Source organism: Pomacea canaliculata, linkage group LG5 (genome assembly GCF_003073045.1).
Source record: "Pomacea canaliculata isolate SZHN2017 linkage group LG5, ASM307304v1, whole genome shotgun sequence".
Lineage (NCBI taxonomy): Eukaryota > Metazoa > Mollusca > Gastropoda > Architaenioglossa > Ampullariidae > Pomacea > Pomacea canaliculata.
The window spans coordinates 2424506-2452267 of NC_037594.1; the positions used below are offsets into that span (position 1 = coordinate 2424506).

The following is a 27762-nucleotide window of genomic DNA, read 5'->3' on the forward strand; positions in this document are numbered from 1 at the left end:
GTGCAAGATCAGTTCCCCTAATGCCGTTCTTAACCGGACAAATATGGACCCTTTCAAAACCAAGTTTGGCAAAGTTTTTGTTGAATAACCTGTTAAAACTTTGCCTAACTTGCTCAGATGCTTGTCCATACTTGTCCTGTTGAGCCTCTAGAGCAGGGGTGGGCAATTAATTTTCCCAAGGGGCCGCATGAGACATTGGGATGGTTTTAGAGGGCCGGACTAATATAGTTAACTCAGTTTTACCCAATACTGTATATATAGTATATATACTGGCGCGCGGGCCGGTCAGAGACAGGAGGCGGGCCGGCCTTTGCCCAGGTCTGCTCTAGAGGTTGGTCCGGTCTCACAACGGTTAGCTCCTGTCACCAGTAGGTTGGCTGTCCTGGGCTCAGCTCTCGTCTCGGGCACGCTGCTCTTTCTTTGCATGTGGCATCTGTTTACAGGGCTGGCTGCCTTGATATAACCTTTGCTGCTGGCTTGGCATAAAATACTTATCTCCCCATCTCTCGTGAGTGTTTATAGCAAATTAAGACACAGTTTATGCACTTTGCTATCGTCTTCCTATATAAGCAAGAGGTAGCTGTTAGCTAATTATCTTTAGTTAGAAAAATATGCGTACATACCTAGGTCATACATTTTGAGCACAGTGCAATCGGACTGGAGCAGTTATTCAAGATGCAGTGCACGTACTCAAGCATACACACTCAAACTCAAAAGTGCATGTGCGCGCTTGCTTGTTTTCTTGCGAATCGCATTCACACGTGCTTGGCTAACTTCATGAACTCTTTTGCACGAGGACCGAGTTGCAGGATGGCTTAACACGGTTATGGGCTGTCACATTTCTCTCGGCCAGCCCCATCAGGCAGTTAGCATTTGTCATGCCCCAGACCGAGTCACACGAAGTTATTCACGTGCTCCCACCATTAAGTTTACAAACTGGCTGAACTTAACCACCCCGGTTCCTGTGACCAGAATTTCAAGCGCCACCTAGTGGAAACGGTTGGACGACAGTACAAGACCTATCGTAAATCTCGTTCACTTTCAGGTCACGGGGGCACAGCGGCTTTGTTTGACTTTCCCTCGTCAAACGTGTCCTAAGCATTGGAACTGACAAGGTTCTTGTTCCTTCTGGTGGAAAAAATAGCAATTATACCGCGTCCTTCACACACATGGAGTTGTCTTGCCTGATAAGATCGGCACCGGTCTGAGATCAATAGCACCGCCTGCACGACCCAAGAAAGAATCCATAACAGATGTCACATCCACCCAAGCGCCAAATAGTGATTAGCAGTGACTTTTGCGGGTAAAGTGTGACATCACAATACCGACCTTTTCTTCGATTTGCGACTGCCAGAGGTACTCGGCATGGGGTATCTTCACAGCACAGACACTTATGATTTATCAGCCTCTTAATAAGCATCTTAACAGATGATATGCTAGACGGATATGTCCTATCTGGAAAAAAGAAAGATGACGCAGGGTCTTCTGGAAAAACAAGACAGATGGTGAACGATATATAAGGGAAGAAAGTTTTTATTGACCGTCGTCTTTTCATAATCCGACAAAATCACTTTCCTTTTGTGATATTGAACTCATAATTTTGTTGCTTAATATTCATAACAGATAACAGATGACAGATAGCCGTCCTGGCGTCTCCAGACGATGATTCGTATTTTCTACTACTTGTATGGTGATTGGTGACTAGCTCGTGGTGTCAATCACCACTTATTTTTATCACCATCGCCCGACTTGCTCTGTGTCTCTTCCCACACCCCGCCTCCATTTCCGCTGGTGTTGCTGGCGTTCTTGTCCGGCCATACCAATCAGCTTCTGATCGATGAGGCTAGCATCACTGTTGACTGTCTCCCCGACCGATAGGTCCGTCCGCTTGACTGACTGCTGTAGTGGTTGTAGCAGTAAAATGCTTGCCACCAGACGGCGAAAACCGTTGGTGTCAGTATTCACATCTCGTCTTTGCTGACATCTTTTTGCGGGGCTGGCTACCTGGACGTTGTCGAGGGTGGACCACTTAAAAGTAGCCTCGTACGAACGTATTATAGCATTAGGGTTAGCTGTATAACCTTAGCTGCTGACTCCCTGTGAATCTGCTCACAATCAGTGTCCATTAATCAAAATTAAGATTCTGTGTGGCGTAGTAAAATATTCTTTAGACATTGTAGTTATTTGGACGCTATGCATTCATGGAAATAATTATCTGCGGATATTATAACTATGGAACAGGATATGACACTTTTCACGATGCTGAGTATGGGTTTTCTCTGGATACTCCGGAGGTTTCCTCCATCCTTTGCGTGTGCCTGGGTGTTCAGGCAGGAGTGTAGCTTCACCAGGGAAAAGTAATATGATCTTTTGTCGCCAAGAGAAACTGATGTTTTTGTTATTTGTCTATTTCGAAGAGCGGGGTAATTTATATTTTGTTCTTTGAGGCACACGAAGGAACTCACGTAAACGCACAGTTATTTCAAGTGTCTCAGTTCGCAAATGTCAAGCCAACCTGAATCCTTTTGTCGTTTTGTGTCCTGGAGATCTGATGACCACTGTCAGTTTGTATCTTCACCTTTCTTCGCACACCCGTTCCCTTGTGGACACAATACACAGGTGCCACACTGGAGTGGAGTTTGCAGATGCAAGTAATTTTCCAGGCTCTTGCAGTATTAAGGACAGAGAGCTCCAACTTCAGGAATTGGTTCTGGAGGCCGTGAAATCGGTTTGAAACAAAAGTCGAAGCTTCTCAGAGGAATAAGTGTCTTTTCGGTCGATTTTTTGAAAGAGAGTGGAGATGATTCTAGTTCTTTTTTGTGTTCATTTTCTTCTCCTCCTTTGTGAAGGAGAGGTTACCTTTGCATACGTTCGCATTTGTGGATGCGCATACATGTCTTTGTTGGCACACGCGTCCACGTGGCACACGCTTCATAGTGCACACGAACTGAACTGCTCGTACCTGACAGACCAGCCAAACTGGAAAAAAAGAGAGTTGCAGCCGTACTCGCTTGATATTTCAGCTCGACCCGAAATTACCCAGCTTTGAATTGATTTTCAGAAAGATTTATTAAATGTTTACATTTCTTTGTTTCTGGGAAACCCGAGAGAGAGACGCACGAGAGGGTTAGCGGGTGGAGAGAGAGAGGAAAGATGAGGGAGTGATATATGATCGTTAGTTGCTTTATGTGAACTCGCATTCGAATAAATATTCAGTCCACAAAATTGTCTGTCACATTGTGGCGTACCACGTAGTCTCGGCTGTAATAAATAACGAAATGAAACATTTCTTTTGAAGTTTTTTTTTTAATCCGAAAACAACAGAATAGGAAGAGTACGAGGAGTACACATCGATCCTTTTCACTCGGGTGCGACAAAGAAAGGGAAAAAACATTGTAGAAAGAACATCGGATTGATGCACATTGATCCTGCGAACCTGGAATAAAGGAAAAAGGGGATAGAGGGAGAGAACACAAAGGACTAAAGAGCTCTCCCACCACCACGATCAAGAAGGGAGGTAGCGCCGAGTTCATGCCCAAATAATGTAGCAAGGACAGAATTACCAGCAGCCGCTGCTGTTTCCGCTCAGCTTCATTGTTGCAGGCAGCCTCTTACAGGCTTTGTGTCTTCAGTGGAACATGGTTTGCATAGAGCAACTGAATTGTAAGAATATGAACAGTCGAGAAAGTGGAAATACAACAGTTAAAATGTACTCGGTGCTTCAGCCTGCCGACCACACACTACAAGACATCGCACAGTAGTTACTGGCTTTGGACTGGCGGTACCAAAGTTGTAAACTACTCAACATGGATCTCAGATACACAGCTGCAGGATACTGCAGTACAAAAACTATTTATAGCTTAGAGTACGTATGCACAGTTGTACAATAGGTTTATACAGCTGTAGAATAGATGGGCATAGCTGAAATACAGATTGTGTGAATTCACAGGTGTACAAATACTGCAGTCAAACTTGCACACCCAGCTGTAGAATACATGCACATCTTACCAACTTGGTCAAATGTTTGATGACATTTGTCTACTAAGTATGGTCTAGCACGCTGATACGTTTGTCACCTTTGGTATTATTTAGTTAAATACCTTTAGTATTCTTGCACCTTGCAAGCTGCATAGAGGCCATTCAAGACGTGAAACACTTTACCAATTAGAAAACTCTTCGATAAGACTTTGGATGTTAAAGACTATTATTTATTATTGTCAGGCTTATCGCTGCATTGTGTACGCACAGCTCGCTCAGAACCGCTGAAACATCGACAGGAACTTAATGAATGTCGGGTCGATTTCTGTGAGACAGTTTGCCTTTGCAACAAAATCGATGGAAATTACTCGTCGTCACACAATAACTAATAGTTTTTATTTGTGCATTGTGAGAAATGGCCATTTCCGTAATGTTACATAATTCTTTGGTCGTGGCAGCAATCTGTGTCGATCTCTTCCTGCATTTCTGAAGACTCTAGACGTCGAATGGCATTTCTCATAACGAGCAATAATGTTTCTGTCGAAGGAGACCTTCTAAAGAGTTCATTTCACAGAGTGTTGAGTGTTATCAATGGTTCTTGTAGACTGAGACTTGCTGATAAAAGCTTGAATAACACAAGCACGAGCTTTGTAACAGAAATATCAACACGAGCTTTGGACTGCGAAACTCACAGACTTTATCTGTATGATCATAAGCATTCGTGGTTTGACCATTCAAGTTTGGTGACATTGCCGCTTCCCTTGCGAGATTTGTTGCCGAGTGCACAATAGCAGACCCTTCAGACCCATATCCAAAACTATTCAAACATTTGGGATGCAAATGCACTTAAAACAATGGAAATAATGGGCACGCATTGCCTGTTAATGAATTTCAAAAGAAAAAGAAATGGGAAAATCGTTGTTTCCTGGCTGCAGAATTTCTGCTGAATCTTCGCCCTGAGACGCTAGCTTGCATTAATTTACATAAATCTTCTTTCATTTTCTCTCTGATGCCGGAGCGTCTTCAGTGAAGCATGTCTGTTTGAGGAGAGACCATCGATTTGTGCGTTGATGTTTCCGTCCCAGAGTAAAAAAATCGTCAACGGATGGACATCATAATGGGGCTGAGGGACGGGATCAAAGAGAGGGAGAGTAAATCGGAGCCCACGAGGTAATTGGAAAGTAGGCCATTCACACACCCACCGCCGCCAACACACACATTGGCTGATATCACATCACGCACGCACCGATATCGATACACCCACACGCCTACTAATTTACACTCGATCCGCCATTTCCTCTGTTCAAGCATCCAGCCGGGCTCCACGGGTACTCGCTATTTACTCTAAAGACACAGAGTCACGGGTGCTGATCAGTATGGGAAATGCTCACGCACTTTCTGCTTTAAGAAAGCTGTATGTATGGGTATTTTTATATAATATCCATGTATATGTGTTTAATGCGTAAAAATGTGTGTTTGCAATGCGTGTGTATGTGTGGGTCCATACATCCATCATTCGTAATTGTTATTATTTCTGTCCTCTCTTGTCTGTGAAAATCTCCTGACATTCCCACCCCACGCCCACACACCACACATAACATACCCTTTAATTTTTACTTGTTCTATCAGGACAATAATCTTTCCTGTATTTGACGTCTAATCTCTGCTTGTATTTTGGATAATCTGAAAAATCATCAGATACGTGGGGGAGGGGGCCTACTTGTTTTCAAGTTTTAGTGGCAGGTTACGAGCAATCACGAATGTTGGGACGGTATGACTGGTGGGCGGCCAGACGTCACTTGATGAGGCTTTACGAGGCGAACCGCAGGACATGTGTGTGGACACGCCATGGCTCGCCCGCTCTTTGGCGCTCGCGTCTCCTCTATCAACACCATCACTGGCTGAAATAGAAACAGGGGTTAGCAAGTCGATGAATGCCAAAAAGAAGACACGACATGCGAGGGACAAAACCCCACCGAACCCCCTTAGATATAGCTGGGCGACTGTGCGGAATACTTGGTGTTCTCTGGAAGCTCTATCGTCGGGCCACCAGGCTCTGCTGCGCCGGGAAGAAAAGGTCACTGATTGACAATTTAATTCCATCGTCACTAGCGTTTGGCCATTTCCGGAATGACTTCTTGCAAGGAGGATGCATTTGTCAAGGTGTTAGATGGAGCTGGATGCTTTGTTGCTGATGGAAGAGGACATCGGGAGAGTGTTAGGAGATTGAGGATAGTTCATTCTATTTGAGTGTGGGAGGTGTCGGGAGAAGGACACTTTAGAGACTGTCCTCACAATTTATTTATCCTGACCCCGTTTAATTTATTTCGAGCGAATTTACTAAATCACTGTGGTGCAGCTAATACTCGGCTCCGACAGTTTCATCAAATCGCTCTCGATTCCTCAATTTTCACCCGTGTTCGATAATCTGTAGCCGGTCTTCTTGTTAGTTAATGTGAGTGTTACATTTGGTGATTGGTTTTTACGTTAAACTGTTTGAAGTCCTGTGAGCACAGTGCATTAACCTTGCTCTCACACGGAGAAACGAACAGAATAAGTGTTATTTTTATTTTTTTAAATGCCATTCTGAACTTTTTTATTCCTGCCATCATAAGTAACACGTTTTCCTGCTGCCACATGCTGTCCATTGCCCAAAGAACAGCAGGGAACATAATATACGACAACCTCCGCAGTTCTTGGCATCTGGGACCTGCCCCTAGTATGAGAGGATGAGCGTAGGAAGGAACTGACAGTGTCTGTCCCCGCATGTTCAGCAGTTTCATCCTTTCTGTCTGCACCCTGTCAGGCCCAAACCTGCAAGGCTAATGCAGATCACAGAATGGAGCGGATCAAAGCGAGTGCTCTCAACTGGCTTAATGAATTCTGGTGGGTATCGTAATTGTCCATTGAAAAGCAGTTACTGTGATTTTCAGACATACTGAGATCTTTCCGGTGTCATTTTGTGTGTGTTTGTGCGCGCGTGCACATTTGTCTACCCGCCTGCGGCCATTTCCTTTCTGCGCTATGCATATTTTCTGTTTTCAACGCCCCGTTATTGATGATGTTGAGAATAAAGAAAACAGGTGTTGTTGCCACATCGTTCACTTTGTAATGTAATGTAGACACGATGACAACTTACTTTCTGTGAGCGTGGTTTCTAAAATAAGATATTCAACATGTATGACCGTCCGTGAGTGAGTGCTACTATGTCCTTCCCTTTAGCTCATTCCTTCATCCTATTCTCCTCCCAGTATCTATCCCTATGTCTTTCTATCACTCTTTGTCGCTCTTTCTCTTTCTAGCCATTAATCTGCCTTAGTCTGCTCTTCTGTCCTTATTTGTTCTCATCCCTCTTCGAACATCCCTACTTTACTCTCCCTCTCTCTATATATATATCTCTCTCTTTGAAACACACCCTCTCACGTGAATACATATACCTGTAGATGTATACCTATACGTACAAAAATACACACGTACACACATTCACAGACACCGAAACTCTCCCTCTCTCCCTCTCTCCCTCTCTCTTACACACACACTTACAGATAGCGCACTCATGCACGCACACTAACACAGAGTTCCAGGTACCGACCTGGTCCTGATGGGAAGTGTTCATGCTCCTTATTCGTTGATCAAGTTAGTCGGCCAGCAGTCCATCATCACCGTGCATTTCTACAGAACAGGGAAATCAATCACTAGATCCTCTGAGTATTTCTCTCTCAGGGAAAAGTCCTGACGAAAGCCAGAGCAGAACTTGTGTCCAGTAGCAGTAACTATCAGCTTCCCTTTGAGTGGAGAACCGGCCTCTTGTCTTCTTAACCTTCACGAGTGGAGACAGAAGGGTTTTGTGACACAGTTATCCGCAGGTCGGCTAGTGCAAACATCTGTACTGGCCGACACCCACATTATTTCTCTTGGTAGGCAGCAATAAATTATGAGGCATAGAAGTTTTTTGACCGTAAGACCAAATAGAATTTAGTAAGTTTTGATAGCCGTGTTTTCGACTGTTGCATAATATCGTAGATGTGAAATGCGAAAGGAAATGTGTTCCTTCCCATGGATGATTAAACTGGCAGTGGAGGAAACGTGCAGGGTTCCTGTCCACATTGATCTGGTCTAATGTGTGAGGAAGGAGGCAGGATGTCGTAAGTGCAGTGGATTTCCGAGACAGTCTTATGGAACATGACAGTTGTTGAGAGCGATTCGAGTTTTGTCATCTGTTAAAATCTCAGACATGAAAGTTATAGACCACAAATCTTCAGATTTGTTTTGGTCTGGGAATAATGTTTGGGGCTAAGAGTGGTCAGCATATTTATCACTTTTTTATTTATGATCCACCCAAAACAACAAAAACAAAACAATATACAGTTAGATAAATGTTATGTATACAAATAAAATACATCCGTTATATAGCTAGCAAGTGTTTTACTTCTAAGTTTGTTTTGTTTTTTAAATTTTGTTGGTTCAGAATATCAGAGAGATAAGGGATTTCTCTCTCTCTATCTCTCTTCCCCACCCCACACCTAGAATTAGTGTAATTAAACTTGCGGCAATGTTGGAATTCATTTGAATGAGAACTGTTACAATAACGGCTGTGTTTAAGTAGTTATACTTTAGTCAAAATAATGGCGTTCAGTTGAAGTTTAGTACGAGGATAAAACTCTTGTATAAAGACACACGACAACAGTCGCAACAGGTTGAAACAAATGTCAGCTGCTTTGCACCTAATGGAATCTGCTGCCAGGAAGTGAAGAAAATTTAACGAGCAAAAGAACAATCATTCACTTAGAGATTTTATGTAAAGAATAAACATTTTTGGTTTCACTGGGACGAGTAAACGATTTTTTCTGGCCACACTATCGGTGCGCCATTTATAATTTTTTTAAAACGTAATTGAAAAAAGCTTCATTGAAGCAGACATTTGGGAGCCAGAATGGAAACAGAACATTAAGGAAGCCATGCAGGAGAGAAGATTGAATTTAGATCCCCTTTCCTGCTTCCTTCTATTTCCCCTTCTCTCTGCTGTTCGCTTCTCTTGCTGGCGTCATTCAGGCCTCGTGAACGCTTTTATCAGCTGGTCTCTGTGCACAGTGGCAATCTGTTAATGTGCCTTAACTCGCTGATCACCTCTAATCTGGGGGCATTTCTTTGTCTGTGTTAATATGTTAATATGTTAATATGTTATGTTCAAACGCCCACTGCACACGTTCGATTTGGTCCAGAATTTTTCTATCCCCTTTCTCGGTTCGCAAAGGGCAATAAGCACTGGACTAAGGTTGTAGTTAGAAAGCGAGGGCAAATCGCTGCCCCGAGGCAAACTGATAGACAAGGACGTGCAGCCAGATGTGGAAAATGTAAGTTAGTGGGTTCTTGATTTTGTGATGTTGCGGTATTCCCTGTGAGTATAACGCATCTGAATTCTTCTCTTTTTTTTTGTGTTATGTTTAGTCTCTGTGGTAACTACTGTTGCAATAGTCTCCACCTTCTTGGATAACATTCTGATTTCATGAAAATTTTCTGTAAGTCTTAGTACGGTTGTTTCAGGCTACTGGAGTAATTTTTAACATACGTTGTTTCACCCTGTTTCTCTATTACACTTCCACCCTTTTCGTGTTTGTCGCCAGGTATGCATCGTGCAGAAGAAGGACACGAAGCAGATGTTCGCCATGAAGTACATGAACAAGGCCATGTGCGCGCGTCAGGCGGCCATCAGCAACGTGGTGCGTGAGCTCGACCTCCTCACCTGCCTGGACCACCCCTTCCTCGTCAACCTGTGGTACGCCTTCCAGGTAGGTCTCGGCGTCGCACTCATTCTCTTCTCTTTTATTTGCATCCATATGTCTCCTCTTTCCTTTCCTTGCTCTTTCTGTCTAACAACAATAATTATAAGTGTTCGTATGCATACCGCTCTGTCACAGGTTTGGGTTATACTCCCAGTGCTATCTCCCAGTCTCTCTCCTCCTGTGCACTTTCCTCGCCTCTTTATCATCTTTGTCCCTTATCTCTCCTCTTTAGCTTGCTTTTTTACATTGTTCCTCCACCTTTCCCATCTTTCTTTGCTTGTTTCTTTCAGGCCTCATGTAAATGATGTGTCTGTTGGTTTGTCGGAGCTCTCGCGTGTGTGTGTGTGCGGATGTGCGTGCTTTTATATATATATCTGTGTGTGTGTGCGCTCGCCTCTGTGCGTTTTTCAGGACGAAGAGGACATGTTCATGGTCGTGGACCTGTTGCTGGGTGGGGACCTGCGATACCACATGCAGCAAGACGTCACCTTCAGCGATGAGTGTGTGCGGCAGTACCTGTGTGAGCTGACTCTGGCCCTAGACTACCTCCAGTCAAAGGGTATCCTTCACAGGTACACGTGCAGTCTCTAGTGCCGCTACATCTGCCATCATATATATTCACAAGGCTTTTCAACAAGTGGTAATGCTGACAGAAGCTCTGTCTGTCTTCAGACAGGAGCCTTCTTTATGCGCTTGGTAACAGTACAAGTAAGATCCGGTGGCCGGGGCTCAAATCTCATCTTGAGGACGCTGTTTTTTTCTTTGCGCATGTCTTTTTTTTAACAGGGTTAGCTGCTTTCTGTAAAATCACCTTAGCTGTTTGTTCGTCCCTCGAAAAACTACTATGACCTTAGCATTAGCTTAGTGTTCTTTTCCGTGATGCATATTATTATAATTATTATTAACGATGTGCTTATTTACCCATTATTATTTACATCGATACGTTCTCGCTGTCAAGGTTTTTTGAAAATACTATTTTGTACCGAGATATGTCCTGTCTTTTGTTGGGGGTTGGGGTTGTGGAGGATTCGTAAGAGCAAGCACGCGCTTTGGCCTCGTTGAAGATGACGGCATTCTAAAAATTTCCTGCGGATAGAACAGAACACCAGATTAATTAAAAATAAAAATTTTTAAAAAGGAGAAAAGAAAGCATGTTTTAAAACTTGGAGTGTGAAGCAATCTTGCTGTTACAGCCTCACATGATTCGTTCTTCACCCGGCGTTGCTAATCAGGGGTCGCCATAGCAACAATATTTAGCTCCACTGTGTGTCGGCCACAGCTGTTGCGATGCTGCAGCCAGGGGAGGGAACGCAGCGGCAAGTGGGGAGGTGACTGTCAAGTCCTTGCACAACGTCCTTTTACCTGGACCATGCAGTAGTACAAACCACAGGTTGCCGTTAAAAATATTTTCGTTCCCACAGTCTGTCCATGTAACAACACAAGCTGAGTCGTAGGATGTTTATATTGTAGAATTCTGAAGTGAATAAAATTTGCAGAAAGCACAGTTGGACAATTTTCAAGTTGCTTAATGTCACAATAACAAAATATCAGAAGACGCAAACATAACACAGCTGAGAAAAGTATATTACTCGCAGCTTTATGCGATGACCCTATGTGCCTTATTAAAAATATTTTTGAACGACGCAGCACAAGACACTGCCATATGGATTCACCCTTAATAATAATAATGCAAAATTTGTAAAGTGCATACTCACACTCCTAATGAGCATGCTCTTAGCGCTTAAGAACAAGAACGAAACATGGACAGCATACGAGGGACAGGAAAACAAACAAATAACATATGAGCTATAAAAGAATAAACAACCGTACTAAACAAAGAATAAAGTCAAATACAGAAAACACAAAGAGGAACCAAATAAGAACAAGAGCTGAGAGTGACATGATATTGCAAAAGGAAGGATGTGAAGAAAGACTAGCATTATGGGAAAGGTTGTTAGGAGTAATATTTACGGATATGTGGGTGAATATTGTTTTTTAGCAATGAGGAGTAGAAGGGGTCATCTGTAAACCTCAAGTTATTCTCCTGAAGGTTTTGTTTAGAATAATGCTTAAAGCAAAGGAATTGAGCACATAGCTACTGGCGACAGAATCTTCTTACTTGATTTATTTATTCTAAAAAAATGAACAAGTTTCATATGAGAGAATGTGATGTTGACTCTTGACGTAGGAGTGTTTTTCAAGTGAGGCCATCTGGGAAATTCGCATAGTGGCCAAACATGCGGCAGCAGCAATCCCTTCCCTCAGCCCCAAGCAACATGCCGACACTGCCTGCTATCCACTGACTTCAAAAACAAAAGAGTATCACCACAAGACTTTTTTCAAACTTTCTCAGTGTTAAAAACTGAATAACCTGCAGGGTTAAAACACGAAAGCCAAACTTCTTTCTCGCTGTTCTAACAAGCAAGACTAAACTCTGGGCAATTAAAAAAACAAAGTATTCCTTATTGCTAGAAGTCCTCGTGAATCAAAGTGTTGTTATGCTACAGAAATGTTAACACACGCGCGCGTGCACGTTCATGTAGCAAAAACAAAGACGTTTAGAGACGTGCCCTCTCTCTCTCATATGATGAGAGCTCCGTGTTGTCAGTGGGTTATTAAAGAAATGGACTGGATCAGTCTGTGTGTGGATGTGCACTGAAAACATGCCATTATTAAATGCGTAGCCTCTTCCCGTATTTCTTTTGTAATTTGTCTGCATTTTATGTGGATATAAAACTTTATATGAGGATTATTTTCTTAGATTTTATTTTCGGTAATTCGAAAAATAAATTCATCAATGTCTCTTTCTAATTAAGTGTGTGTATGTTTTAGAGAGAGAGAGAGAAGGAGAGATGTTGCATTTTTATCGTTAAAAAGTAATTGCTAAATACACTAAAAGAATGAATTTGAAAACGGAAGCGTTAACTCAAGTGCAGTATTACCACTGTAATTATACAGAAGATGAACAATGTGAAGAGAGAAGTTTTGTGTGTGTGTGGAGGGGGAGGGAGATGGTGAAGGTATTGACGGTGATATTTTGCGAGGAAGAGTGAATTACAGGACACATATATTCCAGTAATGTATTGCGTGTAAACCAACAATGATTACAGTTCGTTTGTGACTTAAAGCCAAACGGATGAATTGTTTTGTCAACACTAACAAAGTGCTCCATAGCAAGTGCCCCTTTTCTTCGGACAAATATTTCAGAAAAAAAAATGACAAAGAATAAGTTTACGTTATGTCTGTTTGTGTGTGTGTGCGCGCGGATAAACATGCATGTATTGATTTTATGTTTAAGTGGATGAGGATATCAGTGTTTGTGACTTTGTCTGATATCAAAAGAAAGAATACACACCACCCCCACCACTACCACCACCACACACACATACAAAATGGACAACAGACATGGAGCGCGTGTATGTTGATCGCTCAGTTGTCAGTTAATGAAAAATGTATATAAGCATATGTGTTTGCCAGTGTGTGTGTGTGCTTGTGAGAGAGGGAGTGAGAGCATCCGTGTGTATGTTTATGTCCCCTTATCAACCGTTTGTTCCGATCTCCTACAAATCTCCACGATCACTTCCCTTTTCACTCTTTCACAGAACGGCTGGTTAGCTTTATAAAATTTTAATTTTATTTGTAATGAGTGCGGCCACAAGGCCCGGCTGTGTGCGTGAGCGCAGGCCACAAGCATGCATTCCGTGCTGCATGAGTGAGCGGGCAAAATACCCGACATTCGACCGGCGGCCTCCTGCACGTGCAGGCATCACGTGTAGTGCCTGGCGGGGTGTACGTGGATGCTATTGATCACAGAGTGTGGAGCATGTCACCAGACCCTACCTGCCACTAGTACAATATTTATCTTGGTGCTGTGGAGGTCATACAGATATCGACGGGAATTCAAAACCAAAAATAAAGAGAACACAAATCAGGAAATTGATTTAATCTCAGACGTGTATTTTCGTGCATCCAGTCCCGAAAATCATCGTGCGTGCTTTGGAGGGAAAAGATTCGTTTTTAGCTGGCGCTAATTTTTGCTTGAATTGTTTCAGTTTTGAAAGTAGAAAACTCGCCGTTAGAGTGCAGATTCCAAACAGAACCGCGAGGCCTCTTTCTCATGCAGATTTGGCTGAGAGACATTAACCACCACACATCTCCCTCTGGTCTTGTCCCTGTCCTGTGAAGTAACCATCATTCGTAAATGGGATAAATAAATTCTGAGTACAGAGTAAAAACTATGTAGAAAACCAACATTTACATTTTAACAAAATTGTTGAACCGAACATATGCTTATATACCTGTTCTTACCTTTTTTTATGGAGGTGGAGGGTATCCATGGTCTTCTGGTTTATTTTATTTTCCTTATTTGTCATTATTACTTTTCTAGCCATATTGCTCTGCTTAGAATTAGAGTCAGGCTCCAATCGAAGAAATGAAAATGCGGGCGTTAGCAGTCTTTACGACACGGGACATTTTTCCGATGACTTTCAGTCCAATTTGCAACATTCCTGGCTTCAGAATCTGTGGACTGTTTTGGGACTAATAACCGTGAGAGAAATTACATCAGACAGTAAGCACGGCGCAACTACGCTTCGCCAGGGGAACAGCGAGACATATAATGGGTGCAGAAAGGTCAGGTCCCCCCCGCAGTCGCAGCAGAGCCGAGCAGGGCCAGGCAGTTGATCAGAGCTGCCGATATCGGCCAGAAAACCGTCCCTCCACCACCACCCCATCACACCCCACCTCATCGCCCCCACCCCATCACCATCCACCCCCGTCATCACTGGTCATCGATCGTCTGACATTTCCAATATGGCGCCGCTCGCAAGCCTGTGATTGCATTTCTTGCTGGCTCAGCCTCATCGCTTAAAAGCGGGTCGTCTTGTCAGGCAGGGACTCTCCTCGGGTGCTACATGGTTTGTGATATTAATTGTGAATGTTCGGATGGTGAAGTGAGAGAGGAGTGATGGCGTGAATCGTCCAAAAAAGAAAAAAATTCCTGTCCTACCCAAAGCTTACTACTAGTTAAATCCTCCCACTAAGCTAGCCAGTGATACTCTTATGATGAGCATCTGTATTTATTAGTGCCTTTCTGTGCATGTTCTTGAGTACCTGACAGATGGTTTTTACTGAAGACTTTGGAAATAGCCGTTTGGCTGACGATTTTGGTAATAAGTTAGATGTTCTCTAACCACGCAGATGTGCCAGCGAGGGCCGATGACAAATCATTGTCGTAGCTCAGACTTCCAGGTGAGTAAGACCTCTGAGTGCTGGATCAGTGATAGAAGGATTCGAGCAGCAAACACTCTAAGTCACGCTTTTCCCACCTCAAAGAATAAGACAAATCGATTTTGCATTTTATGAAAAATTAAAGACAGTCATTGCTTTGTTCACCTCTTGGCAACATTTGTTTCCTTATCTCATTTGACCCATTAAGAGTGAGATTACAAACAATTGTTAGTGTAGATCAATAGACATTTGGTTTCTTAGCCGCAATAACTGCAGTTTTGTTTCTTCTTCCAACCATCGTTTGCACATGCGCAGTTGTTGACAATGCTCCAGAGTTATGAGCATTGCCAGCATCCGGCGTCGAGTGCAGTTTGTCGTTTTATGACCAGGCTATGAAATATTCGCGTCCATCCTCGCTTCAAACGACAGCCCGCGATGCGAGTTTCGCATTACTGTGATGAAGTCGATTTTGGCTCAGCGTTTGATGATGATGCGCGGCTGGTACCACGAGGACACGACATCCTCCGGTGCCCTGCTCTGCTGCACTCGTGTTTAGTGTAGAACTGCTGCGTGTCTGTTGTCCACGTCAAGGTGGCGCCGACGCCGGCATCCACATCTGTGCTAACTGTCGGTTGTGGTTGCCGGCGAACATGTCATCTTTGTAAGTGATCCCATAGCTGGGTGTGTGAACGTGTGTGTGTGTGTGAGTACTTGAGTGCGTTGGCATATGTGATCGTTGTGAGCGGTCTGATTCAAACACAAGCTAAGCACACCTGTGGAACTTTTCTCCTGGCCGATATTAGGATTGGTTTGGTCAAGGTGTATGTACCTGGTGTCAGTCCGTCGCAAGCAACGTACGCAAAGTTATAAAAACCGTTTCCTTTTATGCCCTGTATACTGCATGTGTGTGTGTGTGAGTGAGATGATTGTTTATGTGCACACCCGTGCCTGTGTCATTTGGGGATCAGTAACAATCTTCATCAAAAGTAGTGGTCTTTACATAAATCGGGGAGGGCGTACACGTAGCTTATTATAAGCCGACAGCGGTTTGTCATCTGAGTAAGATGAAACAACCTCTTGTCTCATATACTCACTCATATCTCAGCTCACATCACAGTCAGCCTTGTGTCCGCTGTTACTTTTTTTCTTATTCAAGTCTCACTTGTAGACCTCACTTTTCTGCACCCTTGCACTTAATTTTACAGGATCTGTTTTACTTTACTTTGTGTGCCTGTCTCTTCCTCTATTTTTTGTCTCTGTTTTTATATATTTCTCTTAATTCTTTTTTCTTTCCTCAAGTCTGATCACAAGCCCTACAAGATTCTTTCCTCCGTCGCTTTCTTCCCTTCATTTAGTCGCCTCCCTCCGTAGCTCTCTACTCCTCATTTCGTCACTTCCCTCCAAATTTCTAGGGTTTTTTGTCATTGCTCCACTGTAATGAGCAATCGGCAATGATGTGTCTTTAATACTGGCTTTCATTTTTTTTCACGACATAGTGAAGTAGGTTTTCAATTTAGGAAATCTGTTTTTAAGAGCATTTTTGCAGAAGCCTGCGTTGTTCACGAGGAGTCTAGAATGTAGTACACAGAAATTTTGTCATGCAAACTGTAGTGTACATATAGAAATTATATCTTGCAGGATCTGTTGTTTGTTATACTGTGTAAACAGAGTTTTATGCTTTGTTACGATTTTGCTTTTTTTCTTGACAGAGATATCAAGCCTGATAACATCCTGTTGGACGAGCAAGGTACATTCCAACACTCCATTTGCTCTAGAGTGATTAGATATATATGCTTTTGTGTTCGTGCGCGCGTATTTGTCTGTGTGTGTGCATGCGCGCGCGCGTGGAGCAAGATAATAACAAATATAGGTAGTAAGTTCAACATATGGATTTTAATACACAAAGCATACTTCACACGTTTATTCACAATGTTCACATAGCAAACGCAGTCAACATAAAGTTCTCTGACTAAAGCTTGTCATGACAACACCTTACTGATGTGTTGCAGGTCACTGCCATATAACAGACTTTAACATTGCCACATACCTCAAGGCCGGGGAGGTGGCCACCTCACTGTCGGGTACCAAACCGTATATGGGTGAGTATTTTACCTCCTCGTCAGCAACGGACGGCATCGCATGCAGCATGTTGTTGATCTGAGACTGGTGCTGCTCTGAAATTATCACTAGGTTCATAGTCCCTGCTCTTGTTCTTTTCCTTTCTTTCTTGGCTTCTGTTGCCTCTTCTGACGCATCTCGTGCCTTTTGAACATTCTCTTGCAATTTTCACCGGTTAGTGCAAGGTAGTTTGGGCCACGTGTACTCATCCTGTCTGGTTAAATGAACAAATTAGTTTTGTCTCTCGATGCAAATACTGCTACCACAGAATGAAATTTGCTTTTCAATCTCCATCTTTTTGTAAAAACGATACGAACCTTGTGATTAACCAAGGAAAAAAAAAGAAGAAGCAATGCCTTTACCAACTTTCATTGCGGCAAGCGTGTACACACCAATCATGTACAAGCTGTTTTCAATCCCACGCACGTCAGCTGAAGGGAAAGAGTGGCAGGAAGGCCCTAACAGCCAATTTGATGGCCAGACCCTCCTCGCCCTCAGGCTGGGACGGGGCTGGGGAGAAAAGTGTGCCGTGACAATGATAAAGATGCCGGCTTGCCTCACTCGATGCATCAGCTTGAACCCTAATTCTAGATTTTTTACCTTTGAGAACATGTTTTGTGGGGTCTGTAGGAATGATGTTCACTTGTAAGCATCAAACATAAACTTCGAGCTCGAAATTGTCTTTCTCCTTTTGAGACTTGCTTGGGGGCGAGAATAAATTTTCAGCAATGCTTTTGACTTCAAGGTTTGATCATTGACTGTTGTTAGTCGACCTGTGATGGCCTGATACTCTACGCGTACGCATGATCTTTACAAAGACATGAACATACGAAGTGTATCTGAAAAGTAACGGGACTGGTGTCACAAACAATTTATTTCAATTCCAAACAACAAATTACATCGTTTGCCCTTTAAATTAAACCCCCTCTAGTCTAAGGCACTTTCCCATTTTTCTCTGCCATTCTTCTATGCATTCTAGAAGGATTCTGCTAGGGTGGCCCTCAGCTCCGTCGTTACGGGCTTCTTTATGGCCTCCACGCCTTCAAAACGGGTCTCCTTGATGATCCCCTTGAGCTTGGAGAAAAGGAAAAAAAAAAAAAGATAAAAGAAAAACGAAGAGCAGGATCAGGTGAATAGGGAGGTTGCTTCAGTTCGTCGATGTTCTTCTCAGGGCGTTGTGAACCGGTGCATTGTGGTGAAGCAGCCACGAATATGTTCCGTTACTTTTCAGACACCTCAAATAGGGAGTAACCTGTCTGCATGAATATGTCAGACATGGCCATTAAATCCTTTGTTCTTTGATGTAGGAAGTCTAGCATAGCTTACATCTTTATCAATGGTTACCTATCGGCTAAACTAATGACTGCCTAGCTCTGATTCGCTGTGTCAAACATTTGTTATAACAGCTTGCAGAAAAGATAAATTGAAGATAGATAAATGATTCCACAGTTAGGAAACAGAGCGAGGATTATTCATGGCGCTAGAATATTAGGGGAAAGGAAAAGGGGGAGTAAACAGAGCTATTGCTACTCGCATCTTTTTCGTAAAATTTTCTTTGATGCATTTTGTGCGTTTTTATAGTTCTGACCACATTTAATTATTTCGCAAATTTTCTCCTGATGCATATAGTTAAAACAAACCGTGCACTGTCTGAAGCGCTGTTTGATGGGCAGGGAAGGAAAAATCCACACACCGGATGTGGTTTAAGAAATGCAGCGAATGAGAGGAAAGTTTGACAAGGGCTCCTGTATTCGTTTTGCAGCACTCTGCTATTCGCTTTTCTATCAACAGGGTGGATCCAGCAGTGTGTGTATGAAATGTCTGCGTCTGTGAGTAGAGGAGCAACTTAGGCGTGCGTGTGTTGTTATGGGTGTGGTGGTGTTTGTGTGTGTGTGGCCGGCAGACGCTCCATTAATACTGGGCCCTACACGCCACGAAGAACGCCTTATAAAACACGCAGAAATAGAAACAACGCTTTTCGTTGTGTGTTTTTTCTCCCCTGAATCTTTCCTAAAGTTCGAGAGCTGTTAACCCTTTATACGTGCAGCGCCTGAGGTGTTCGGCTGCTCTCTTGGTGAGTGCCGAGGCTACAGCTTCCCTGTGGACTGGTGGTCACTCGGCGTGTCCATGTATGAGCTCCTCAGGAAGCGGGTGAGTTTGGTGAATGGGGCGTGTGTGTGTGTGCACGCGCGTTTTGCGCTAACTGGGCACGCTGGATGTTACAGTTGGTTTAGTTCTAAGGTTTGTAGAAGGGCTATTATAATGTAAGGATTTAATATTCAGGATAATGGAAGCGGAGGGGTTATGGTAGGGTTCGGGGTGGGATCAGGGCTAGAAAGGCGGGTGAGAACCCTACGAAGTGGGAACCTTTGTTTGAGGTTTTAAAGGGAGGCTTAAAACTGACATGTTAAATTATTGTTGTTGCTTTTGGAAAGCGTGACTCTTGGAATTCAACAACTGTCTTCAATTCATGATTGCTGAATCTTTTAGGCTTTAAGAAGCGGCGTTAAGATTATTCAGCACGGCGAAGAATATAAAGAAAGAAAATAAAAGAGAGGGGAAATTGCCTGCCTAATACTGATAATATAGATTGATGTTTCATCAACTAATATCCTCTTTTTGCCTTCCGGGGAAGTGTGTCGATGTTACAGACATAATACTCTAGGGCACGCATTTTTAATAGACACGGATAGAAAAAGAGTGCATCTTATTTTTAGTCTGGGAAACGGTAATGCATGAAACTGGAGACCATCCCAGGTTTGCATGTAAAAAAACCTACACGAGTGTGTGTGTGTTCGTGTGCGAGCACGTGCGTCTGTGCGAACAGTCGAGTGAGAGTGAACGAGGTAGCGAGAAAGAAAATTTCATTTCAGCAGGATGGAAACAGAGGTGATCAATTTTTGAGAGAAAAAAAAGCAATATGAGACAGTGGCGCACAGAAGGCGCATTTGTTTCTGCGGTGTCCCACTTATCTCTTGTCCTCCTTCTGTCTGTGGGCTGCGCATTCCACTGCCTTTCACTGAGCACTACCAAGATGATTCTTCAATCAATAATAAGCAAAAAGAAAAGTACACGCGTTAATAGTTTTTTTTTCATTCTGGTTTCAATGGTGCGACACTTTTTTTCTTAGCTTAAATAGTTTCCATTAGAAGTCCATATTTTAATCAACAGCTGCAGTGCATTCTCAGGCAGATAACAAGCAACATTCACAAAGCACAGCTTAAAAATTCTTTCATAGTTACCACCATTGTCTGTAATATCTGAAACCTCCTGCCATATTCTGACAACATCGGTCACTGGAAGAACGTCAGTCCTGCCAGAACAATAAGCAGGACTCTACTTCTGCTAATGTTTGGCCACCAGAAAAAATACATTTCTTCCAGCTGTCCTCTCAAGCAAACAAGTGTTGGCATGTGGCATCTGTTTACAGGGCTGGCTGCCTTGTCGTGTTATCGCCTAAGCCCTAAGATGTGGCTCAGCTTAAAACACAAATTTTCACACCCTTACCTGCTTTACCACGTCTTTGTCTACATCGGATCTCTACGCGTGATAGTAATTTTCTGAACAACAAACTTACCAGTTTTGAAGCTTTAAGATTTTTACATCTGATACCAATATTAAAACAGTGTGTATATTGTGTTCCTAACAAATCGCTATCTAAAGTTTTCACACTGGATTTTAGCGCACTTTTGGTTGCCAGGGTTTTAGAATCAAATGAAAGCCTGTTCTCTCCCCTAGATAGAAAAATTGCCTGTATTCACCTTATTTACTCTCGCGTGATTAAATCGAAATAGGAGTCTGAGTACGATCACGACCAAATTTTCAGGCCTCAGGCCGAATACCCTAGTGTAGTTTCAAGCCTTTTCGTTTTTTATTTTGCATCCAAAGTAAACACGTTGTTTGAGAGAAAAGAACAAATATTTGTCACTCATACAGTAATGTTAAAAACGCGGTAACAAAGTTTACAGTGTGTTGAAAAGTGAGGTATTTCTACCAAACTGTGTCCCCACCCCAGCAGCTTGCATACGTTGAAATCAGTGGGGTTAGGTGGCCCAAGCCGAGATCTGCAGCAGGAGTTGCCTGCCTTACGTGTCCTGACAACTAATAAGTCGTTGGACTTAACTCGGTGGAGGGCTGAAATCAGCGGGTAGAAGACAACGCAACGACATCCGCTCAAGATAAGAAATATATAGTTGAAGACACGTTTTAGGCCTTCGGAAGACATGGTGGAAACCCGGCGTGTTAACCTCGCTGTGGTGATGATGATGATGATAATAATAATAAGTATAATAATAATAATACAGTAATACAAAATTTGTAAAGCGCATACTCACCCTCCTAAGAACGAAAAATGGACAGCATATGAGAGGAAAAAAACCAAATAACATATGAACTATGAAAGAATAAAACAAAAGTACTAAAAGAAGAATAAAATCAAATACAGTAAACACAAAGAGGAACCAAATAACAAAAACAAGAGCTGAGAGTAACATGATATTGGAAAAGGAAGGATGTGGAAAAAAAGATTAGAATTATGGGAAAGGTTGTTAATAATAATACTAATAAGTGGGAATTCATAAAGCAGAATACCTCAGCCAAAGGCGAACTTATTGCGCTGAATAAAATCACAAAATAGTAAGCAAGATGTAGAAGGAAGAACAATGCAAGGACTCGCTGTGTTCCAGCAGTCAAGGGCGATAACTGCACTGTGTAGATGTAACGGTAACGACTCCAGAGAATAAAGTGACAGCAGGAGAATACTGGAACGATATTGAGTAATCTTGAGATGAGAATATGAAGAAATGTTACCATATGAAACTTCAAAAGGGTGATCATTTCTTCAGTTTACTCACTGTAGCTCAGGGTCGCTGCCGAAGCGAGTGAAACATAGCGGAGTGGACTCCAGCCAATAGATCCAAACAGTTCGCACTTCAAAATAACATCATATACATTATACACAGTCCTGTTGCAAACCAGAAGAGGAAGAAAACGCAGCAGAAACACATGTAAATATGAAGGTCCAACGCTGTTATCCAAATGGAAGCTGGACCACAAAGCACAAACAATATCAAGGAGAGCCGATGGCCTCAGCCTGTTAGGCGAAGGGACAGAACTCCTACAGAACTCTACTCTACTCAGTACTGGGGACTGCCAGGAGGACGAGTCCGATGGTGCAGCGGTTAGAGCCTGTCACCAATACAGTGACGATTGGCTGTCATGACTTGGACGCACTGTCAGTGTTTGCATGTGGCTGCTTTGCCGTGATGTAGCGTTGTTGTCTAGGCACAAACACAATCCCCTCTCCTCCTCTTGTTTGACGAGAAAAGCAGTATTATGTCCCTTCCGATCAAACACTTAGGTCAGGTGACGACGAGCTTCTGTGAACTGACGGGTGACCAGAGAACATTTAGACGATAATGCACTAACAAGCAACAAAACATTTACAGTCCACTGTGGGGTCTGGGCTGCTGCAGGTCATCTTGTCAAAATGACTTACGGCATGTTTCGTGATTGTGAGCTACGATAACATTTACGGCGAAACCAAGTCTTCAGAGGCAAGACTAGTTCACTCGCTTTGTTCGATGACTTAAAAATGTTTGACAGGTTTCGATTTAGAGACCTTCAACTGTTTGAAAATCATCGATGATATTAGAGATGAACTCAACTGTCCTTTTCATCAGAAGAACACCATCTCTACCGAAGTGCAAGTTCCTCTAGCATTACGATTGTATTCTTGGGGGGTTAAAAGTAAAACGTCACCATATTTAATAGCAGATATTTGAATTTAGGGTGATATTGTTTAGGTAGCTCCAAGGACGTGTGCGAGTGCGAGTGCAGATATAAACTTGAAAAAGCAAACAAAAGGAAAAGGAATAAAAGACTGAGAGAAAAAAGAACAGCGAGTTGAATCAAAGGGACCATACGCGGGAAATTTGCAAAGTTTAAACAGATGTGCACTTGGAATTTTCGCATGGTGGTGTGGGTTTGTTCCCTCAGCTATCCTTGTTATCCTGTTATCGTAATATTCGCCTGTCCTGCTGTGCATCTGTTAGCCTATGACTGACCTGTTTCCGTGCTGTCATCCTCCTACTCGCCTGTTGCAGCGCCCCTTTGCTATCCACTCCAACACGCCGCCCCAGGAGACATGGACGCTGCTGATGTCGTCACGCCCACAACTGACCTCTCACCACGGCATCAGCGATGGTCTAGGCGACATCATCAGACAGGTCAGCAACTTAATTATCCAGCCCTTGCTTTCCTAATGTAGCCGGAGTGGTGGGTGCTGTAGGTGCTGACGTGGGCTGCAGCGTTGTCATGGATTTTGTGATCTTTTGGTCGCTTCGTCTGCCTGGTAACTAAGAATGAAACTGTTTCTATAAACTTTATGTTGAAAATGTCGTGATATGTTGAGTGACATCTCGCTAAAAATGCCATTATTTTGCCTAATAATTTTTTTCTGTTGGGAGACGAAAGTCAGTCGAAATGCCTGAGTGATGGAGGGAGGAAAAACTCGAACCCATTTATAGACGAAATGCAGAAAAATTTATAAAGAAAGGCAGCCTCCATAAAAAAAATAAAGTAAGCGTGTAAAAGACAGTAAACGCAACAAATGAGAGCAAAAATTAGATACACAACAAACTAAACATCCTTACACACATCAAGTCATTCAAGTGTCCAGCTTGCCCTCCCCAAATCCAGCTAAAACACTTTTAGATTCCTCCCCCTTCTAATCCTTAAAAATAGCTGTAATTCAACCCATAGCCTCCCCATTATACTAACTATAAGCCTAAAATTGATGTAACCTACGCCACTTAGTTCTTCGGTTCTCCGTAAGGTTCACACGAGCTCGCGCGCACGCACACACACAAACTATCACGTATAAAAGATACATGTGTGTGTGTGTGCGCCTTTCTCTCTATGCATGTGTACGTGAGTGAGTGACATTATCAGCTTACCCACCAGTATATACAGTGTCCCAGGGACGAGTTAGCAGCGAAAGTCCCGTGTCAACGCATATGCTGTTGTGTCGATGGTTCAAATATCTCTTGTTACACTGTGTTGCAGCTGCTGGAGCCCGACCCAGAAGAGCGCTTGTCGTCACTGCAGAAGTTGCAGCAGCACGTCTACATGGCTGATGTCAGCTTTGACGATGTACTTAACCGCCGCCTCGACCCCTTATTTGTCCCCTCTGTGAGTTGTCGTCAGTGACTCAGTGTGTTGAAACATAAACGTACATCGAAATATACACGAAACAATATATATATACATGTACATGCACACAAGTGCTTAAAGCGAACTAGGACGAACTGTATAGAATGAGCAAGTTAGGAAATGGCAACTCTGGATGCGAGAAGTGTGCAGGCCGACGACAGGTGGCTCGAACAAATGGTAAAATAGTATCAGACTCGGTCCTTCCACGGTACGTGGATGGGGAGCTAACTCGAATTAAACAAATTCCGTGGTGAGAGAGAGGATACGTTGTTGTCACGGGAGTCAGCCGGACGGTCGTCTCCTAAAGACTTGTGGTCGCTATGGTGGCGGCTGGGACGGACGTTTTCAAGTGCTGGGCTAAAGAGATGTAGGTTGACAAGCCCTCGTCTTAATTTGGTTTCCAACTCTGCTATCTCCAAACCAGTTTAAAATGTCTCCTCGCCTCTGCTGTGTTCCCGTGTTTTCGTGCACGTGCTATGGGTGCTGTCGTGTAGTGTGGTTGTGTAGCAATGCGTAGCATTACTAAGCTCAGCACGAACACCAAGAAAGAGAAATGCTGTGTTGGAACTATTTTTTTTTTAATTTGTGAGAGAAATCCCTTTCTGTAAATGCCTGATGGCCTAGCTTCTCGAGCAAGGAGATGAACACCCAGTCTTTCTCTGACTGAGTGACTGATCTGGCCCACCCCTTTTTCTTCCTCCTTACTTTTATCTCTCTCTATTTTCATCCGTGTTCTTGAAATTCCTTTCCCACAAAACGTTCTTTTTGTTTGCTCTTTCTTCTCTGATGCCTTTTATCTTCCTCAACCCCTTCCCCCAACCTTCCCGTAAAGGGCGACCCGTGTTGGTGGAGAATGGAATCCTGGAGGCTGATGTCCCAGATGGGTTGCGGCTCATCATATCAACACTCCTCTTAGACGGGAGGTTGGTATGGCCCACACCAATCAATCGGCTCGTCGTGTGGTGCCCTAGCTTTACTATGGGGCTGCAGCCTGGATCAAACTTCTCTACATTTCTGTAGGAAAGAGTATATCTATACAGTCCTGACGCGGCCTTGCTGGAAATACTCTTTATGTTACCGTTCGGCCACATCCCCTTGCAGGACTCTGTGGTTGGTTTCCCGGTGATTAACTGTGGTAACCAACCTTCCCCTCCCTCGCCAAAAGAGATAAAACATTAAAACACTACTAGCCAACTGCACTGGCTTCACTAGAGTGATGATGAATTCAGAAACACTCGACAAAAAATTCCGAAACATTCCTTCAAAACTTTTATTCGTTTTTCTTTATTTATATTCAATTTATTTATTATGCTTTTATCACTATATCAAAACCAGTCTTGTTTCCCTGTTTCAATAACTCGCTGTGAGATATAGTTTTCGTTGCTGGCACGGCGTTAAGACCAACAATCAACCTTGTGGTAATTTTTCTGGTTGTTGTGCCTCCAAACGAATATTCATGCAAGGCGCCTGCTTCTGCAGAATGTTATACAAAGCACTTAACAACATTGTGCACGTGACTTATTTTTTCAGACTTTACAATATGAAGAAGAAAGTCTCGCAGTTCAGAGTTAAGTATTGTATGAAATTAATATATGAACGCACACAGTTTTATGCAAAAATACTTTACAGTGTTTTCGGGACATTCATTCTTTCTCATTTGCATTCTTTCTATACATCTATTTGAGGGTACTGAGTAACTAAGATGCTTGATAAAGTCCTCTAGCGATACAGACGTTGTATCAGTAGGAACTCATGGAGCATGGGAGACTACTCTTACTTGGTCTGAATGAAGGATCAGTGGTCTCGCTTGATCAAAACACGTGGCATGGCATTTTTCATACACAAGTGAATTGTAGCAAAGTCATTGTGGTCTCCTAAGCTTCTTCTAGAATTGTTGATGCCCCTTTTAATTTATATTTTAGGGTGAACATGAAGTGTGTTTCAACTCTCATTCGTACTGAAGAAAGAACATTTAAAATGTGACCCTAAATTTTATTCTGCTGCTTAAGTACACCTCAAATATGTTCCTACTGTTTTTTTAAACTGTGTTTCAGAAGGAGCATCTAAATTGCGATCCTACATACGAATTGGAGGAGATGATCATAGAAACAAAACCTCTTCATAAAAAGAAAAAGCGACTGGCAAAGCAAAACTCTAAGCAGAGCTCAGAAGGGGTCGGTGAAACATTGTTACTACCCGTAGTGTAGGTAACAAGTTATGGGGACATTTTCAAATTAATTGTGTAACTGAAAAATACCTCTTTTCTGGTGTAATTTAAAAAAAATTTCTCCATGTAAGAAACGTTGCACAAAAAGTTCATATAATAAAAAATACACATCTGAGAGAATAAAGTTGCTTGTTTGCGTGTTTCAGGATAAAGACGAAAGTAGCCGAGAACTTCAGACGCTGACGAAGATGTTTAGATACTATAATCGGGAAGAGTAAGTATTTACGTCTGATCATGGGTGTATAGTTATCTCCTGTAATAAAAAGAACCATTGCAGGTGTGTGTTCTTCTGTTTCTTCATTCTGTGGCATGACCACATAGCTGTGTGCGTTAGGCGGACCACAACAATCGTCCAGCTTCTCAGAAAGAATTATTTCAATTTATCCTATTGCTTCAGAAAAATGGCAAACGCAGTCAGAACCTTCACCGACAGCGATGAAGACTCCCATCATCATGTCGCGGCGAAACAGTCGCCGTCGAACAAGACCTTACTCTCCTCGCGCATCCTCCACGTTAACGACGACAACAGCAGCAGCCACACGAAGCATGCTACAGAGCTTCATCAGGTGCTGCAGGTGATCAGTCCTGTCTCCTGCTCTGTCTGTCCGTTCCTTTCAGGGCTGGGAAAGTAAAGCAGCAAGAGGGAGAGAGATGGGTCCCGCCCTCAAACAAACAAAACAGAAAGCTATCGCCGAGATAAGTAGGGAAGGATGTTTGTTAACGATGTCGCTCTTATTTCGACTACACCTACAGGTCCTACAAATCAAACTTCACACCTAGAACAGTCATTGTATTTAGATAGATATACGCTTGTTTTATGTATACCTTCTGTAGCTGAGTTTACGGCCACACTTTGCGTGGATGTTTTGAAAGGTTGATTAGATCTGATGTCTACTTATCTGCATTGTGTGTATGTGTATCATTATTTCTTCTAATAATGACTTCAGTGTCGTTCTGTATCACGTTTCATGCTTAATCATCTGCCACTTTCTAAACAGAAAATGTAAGAACAGAGGTAAAAAAATCGTTAAGTAGCGTTGCATAATAAAATATAATAACATAATAACTAAATATAATAACTTTCTCCTACCTACTCCTAGTCACACTTTGCAGTAAGCGGATAAGCCCTCCCTAACGTTACCCCTAACTATGGATCATGCTATCCTTTCATAATGCTACTCTGACCCAACATCTATACTGGATAGTGGTGGGTTA

General features: G+C 42.8%; 1 protein-coding gene across 3 annotated transcripts in view; it reads left to right on the forward strand.

Annotated features, from left to right (window-relative positions):
• The window catches only part of LOC112565452 (serine/threonine-protein kinase 32B-like), a 64859-nt gene that overhangs the window by 35120 nt on the left and 1977 nt on the right, over positions 1 to 27762 (forward strand). The window contains exons 3-12 of one of the 3 annotated variants that reach the window (XM_025240928.1): positions 9603 to 9767; positions 10173 to 10333; positions 16700 to 16737; positions 17000 to 17089; positions 19156 to 19259; positions 23213 to 23335; positions 24174 to 24299; positions 26375 to 26494; positions 26694 to 26761; positions 26945 to 27122. In XM_025240928.1, coding sequence (XP_025096713.1) covers positions 9603 to 9767; positions 10173 to 10333; positions 16700 to 16737; positions 17000 to 17089; positions 19156 to 19259; positions 23213 to 23335; positions 24174 to 24299; positions 26375 to 26494; positions 26694 to 26761; positions 26945 to 27122 — 1173 coding nt within the window. Of the gene's footprint in view, positions 1 to 9602; positions 9768 to 10172; positions 10334 to 16699; positions 16738 to 16999; positions 17090 to 19155; positions 19260 to 23212; positions 23336 to 24173; positions 24300 to 26374; positions 26524 to 26693; positions 26762 to 26944; positions 27123 to 27762 lie in introns of those variants that run through there. The other 2 variants (XM_025240929.1, XM_025240930.1) reach the window with 2 other exon arrangements.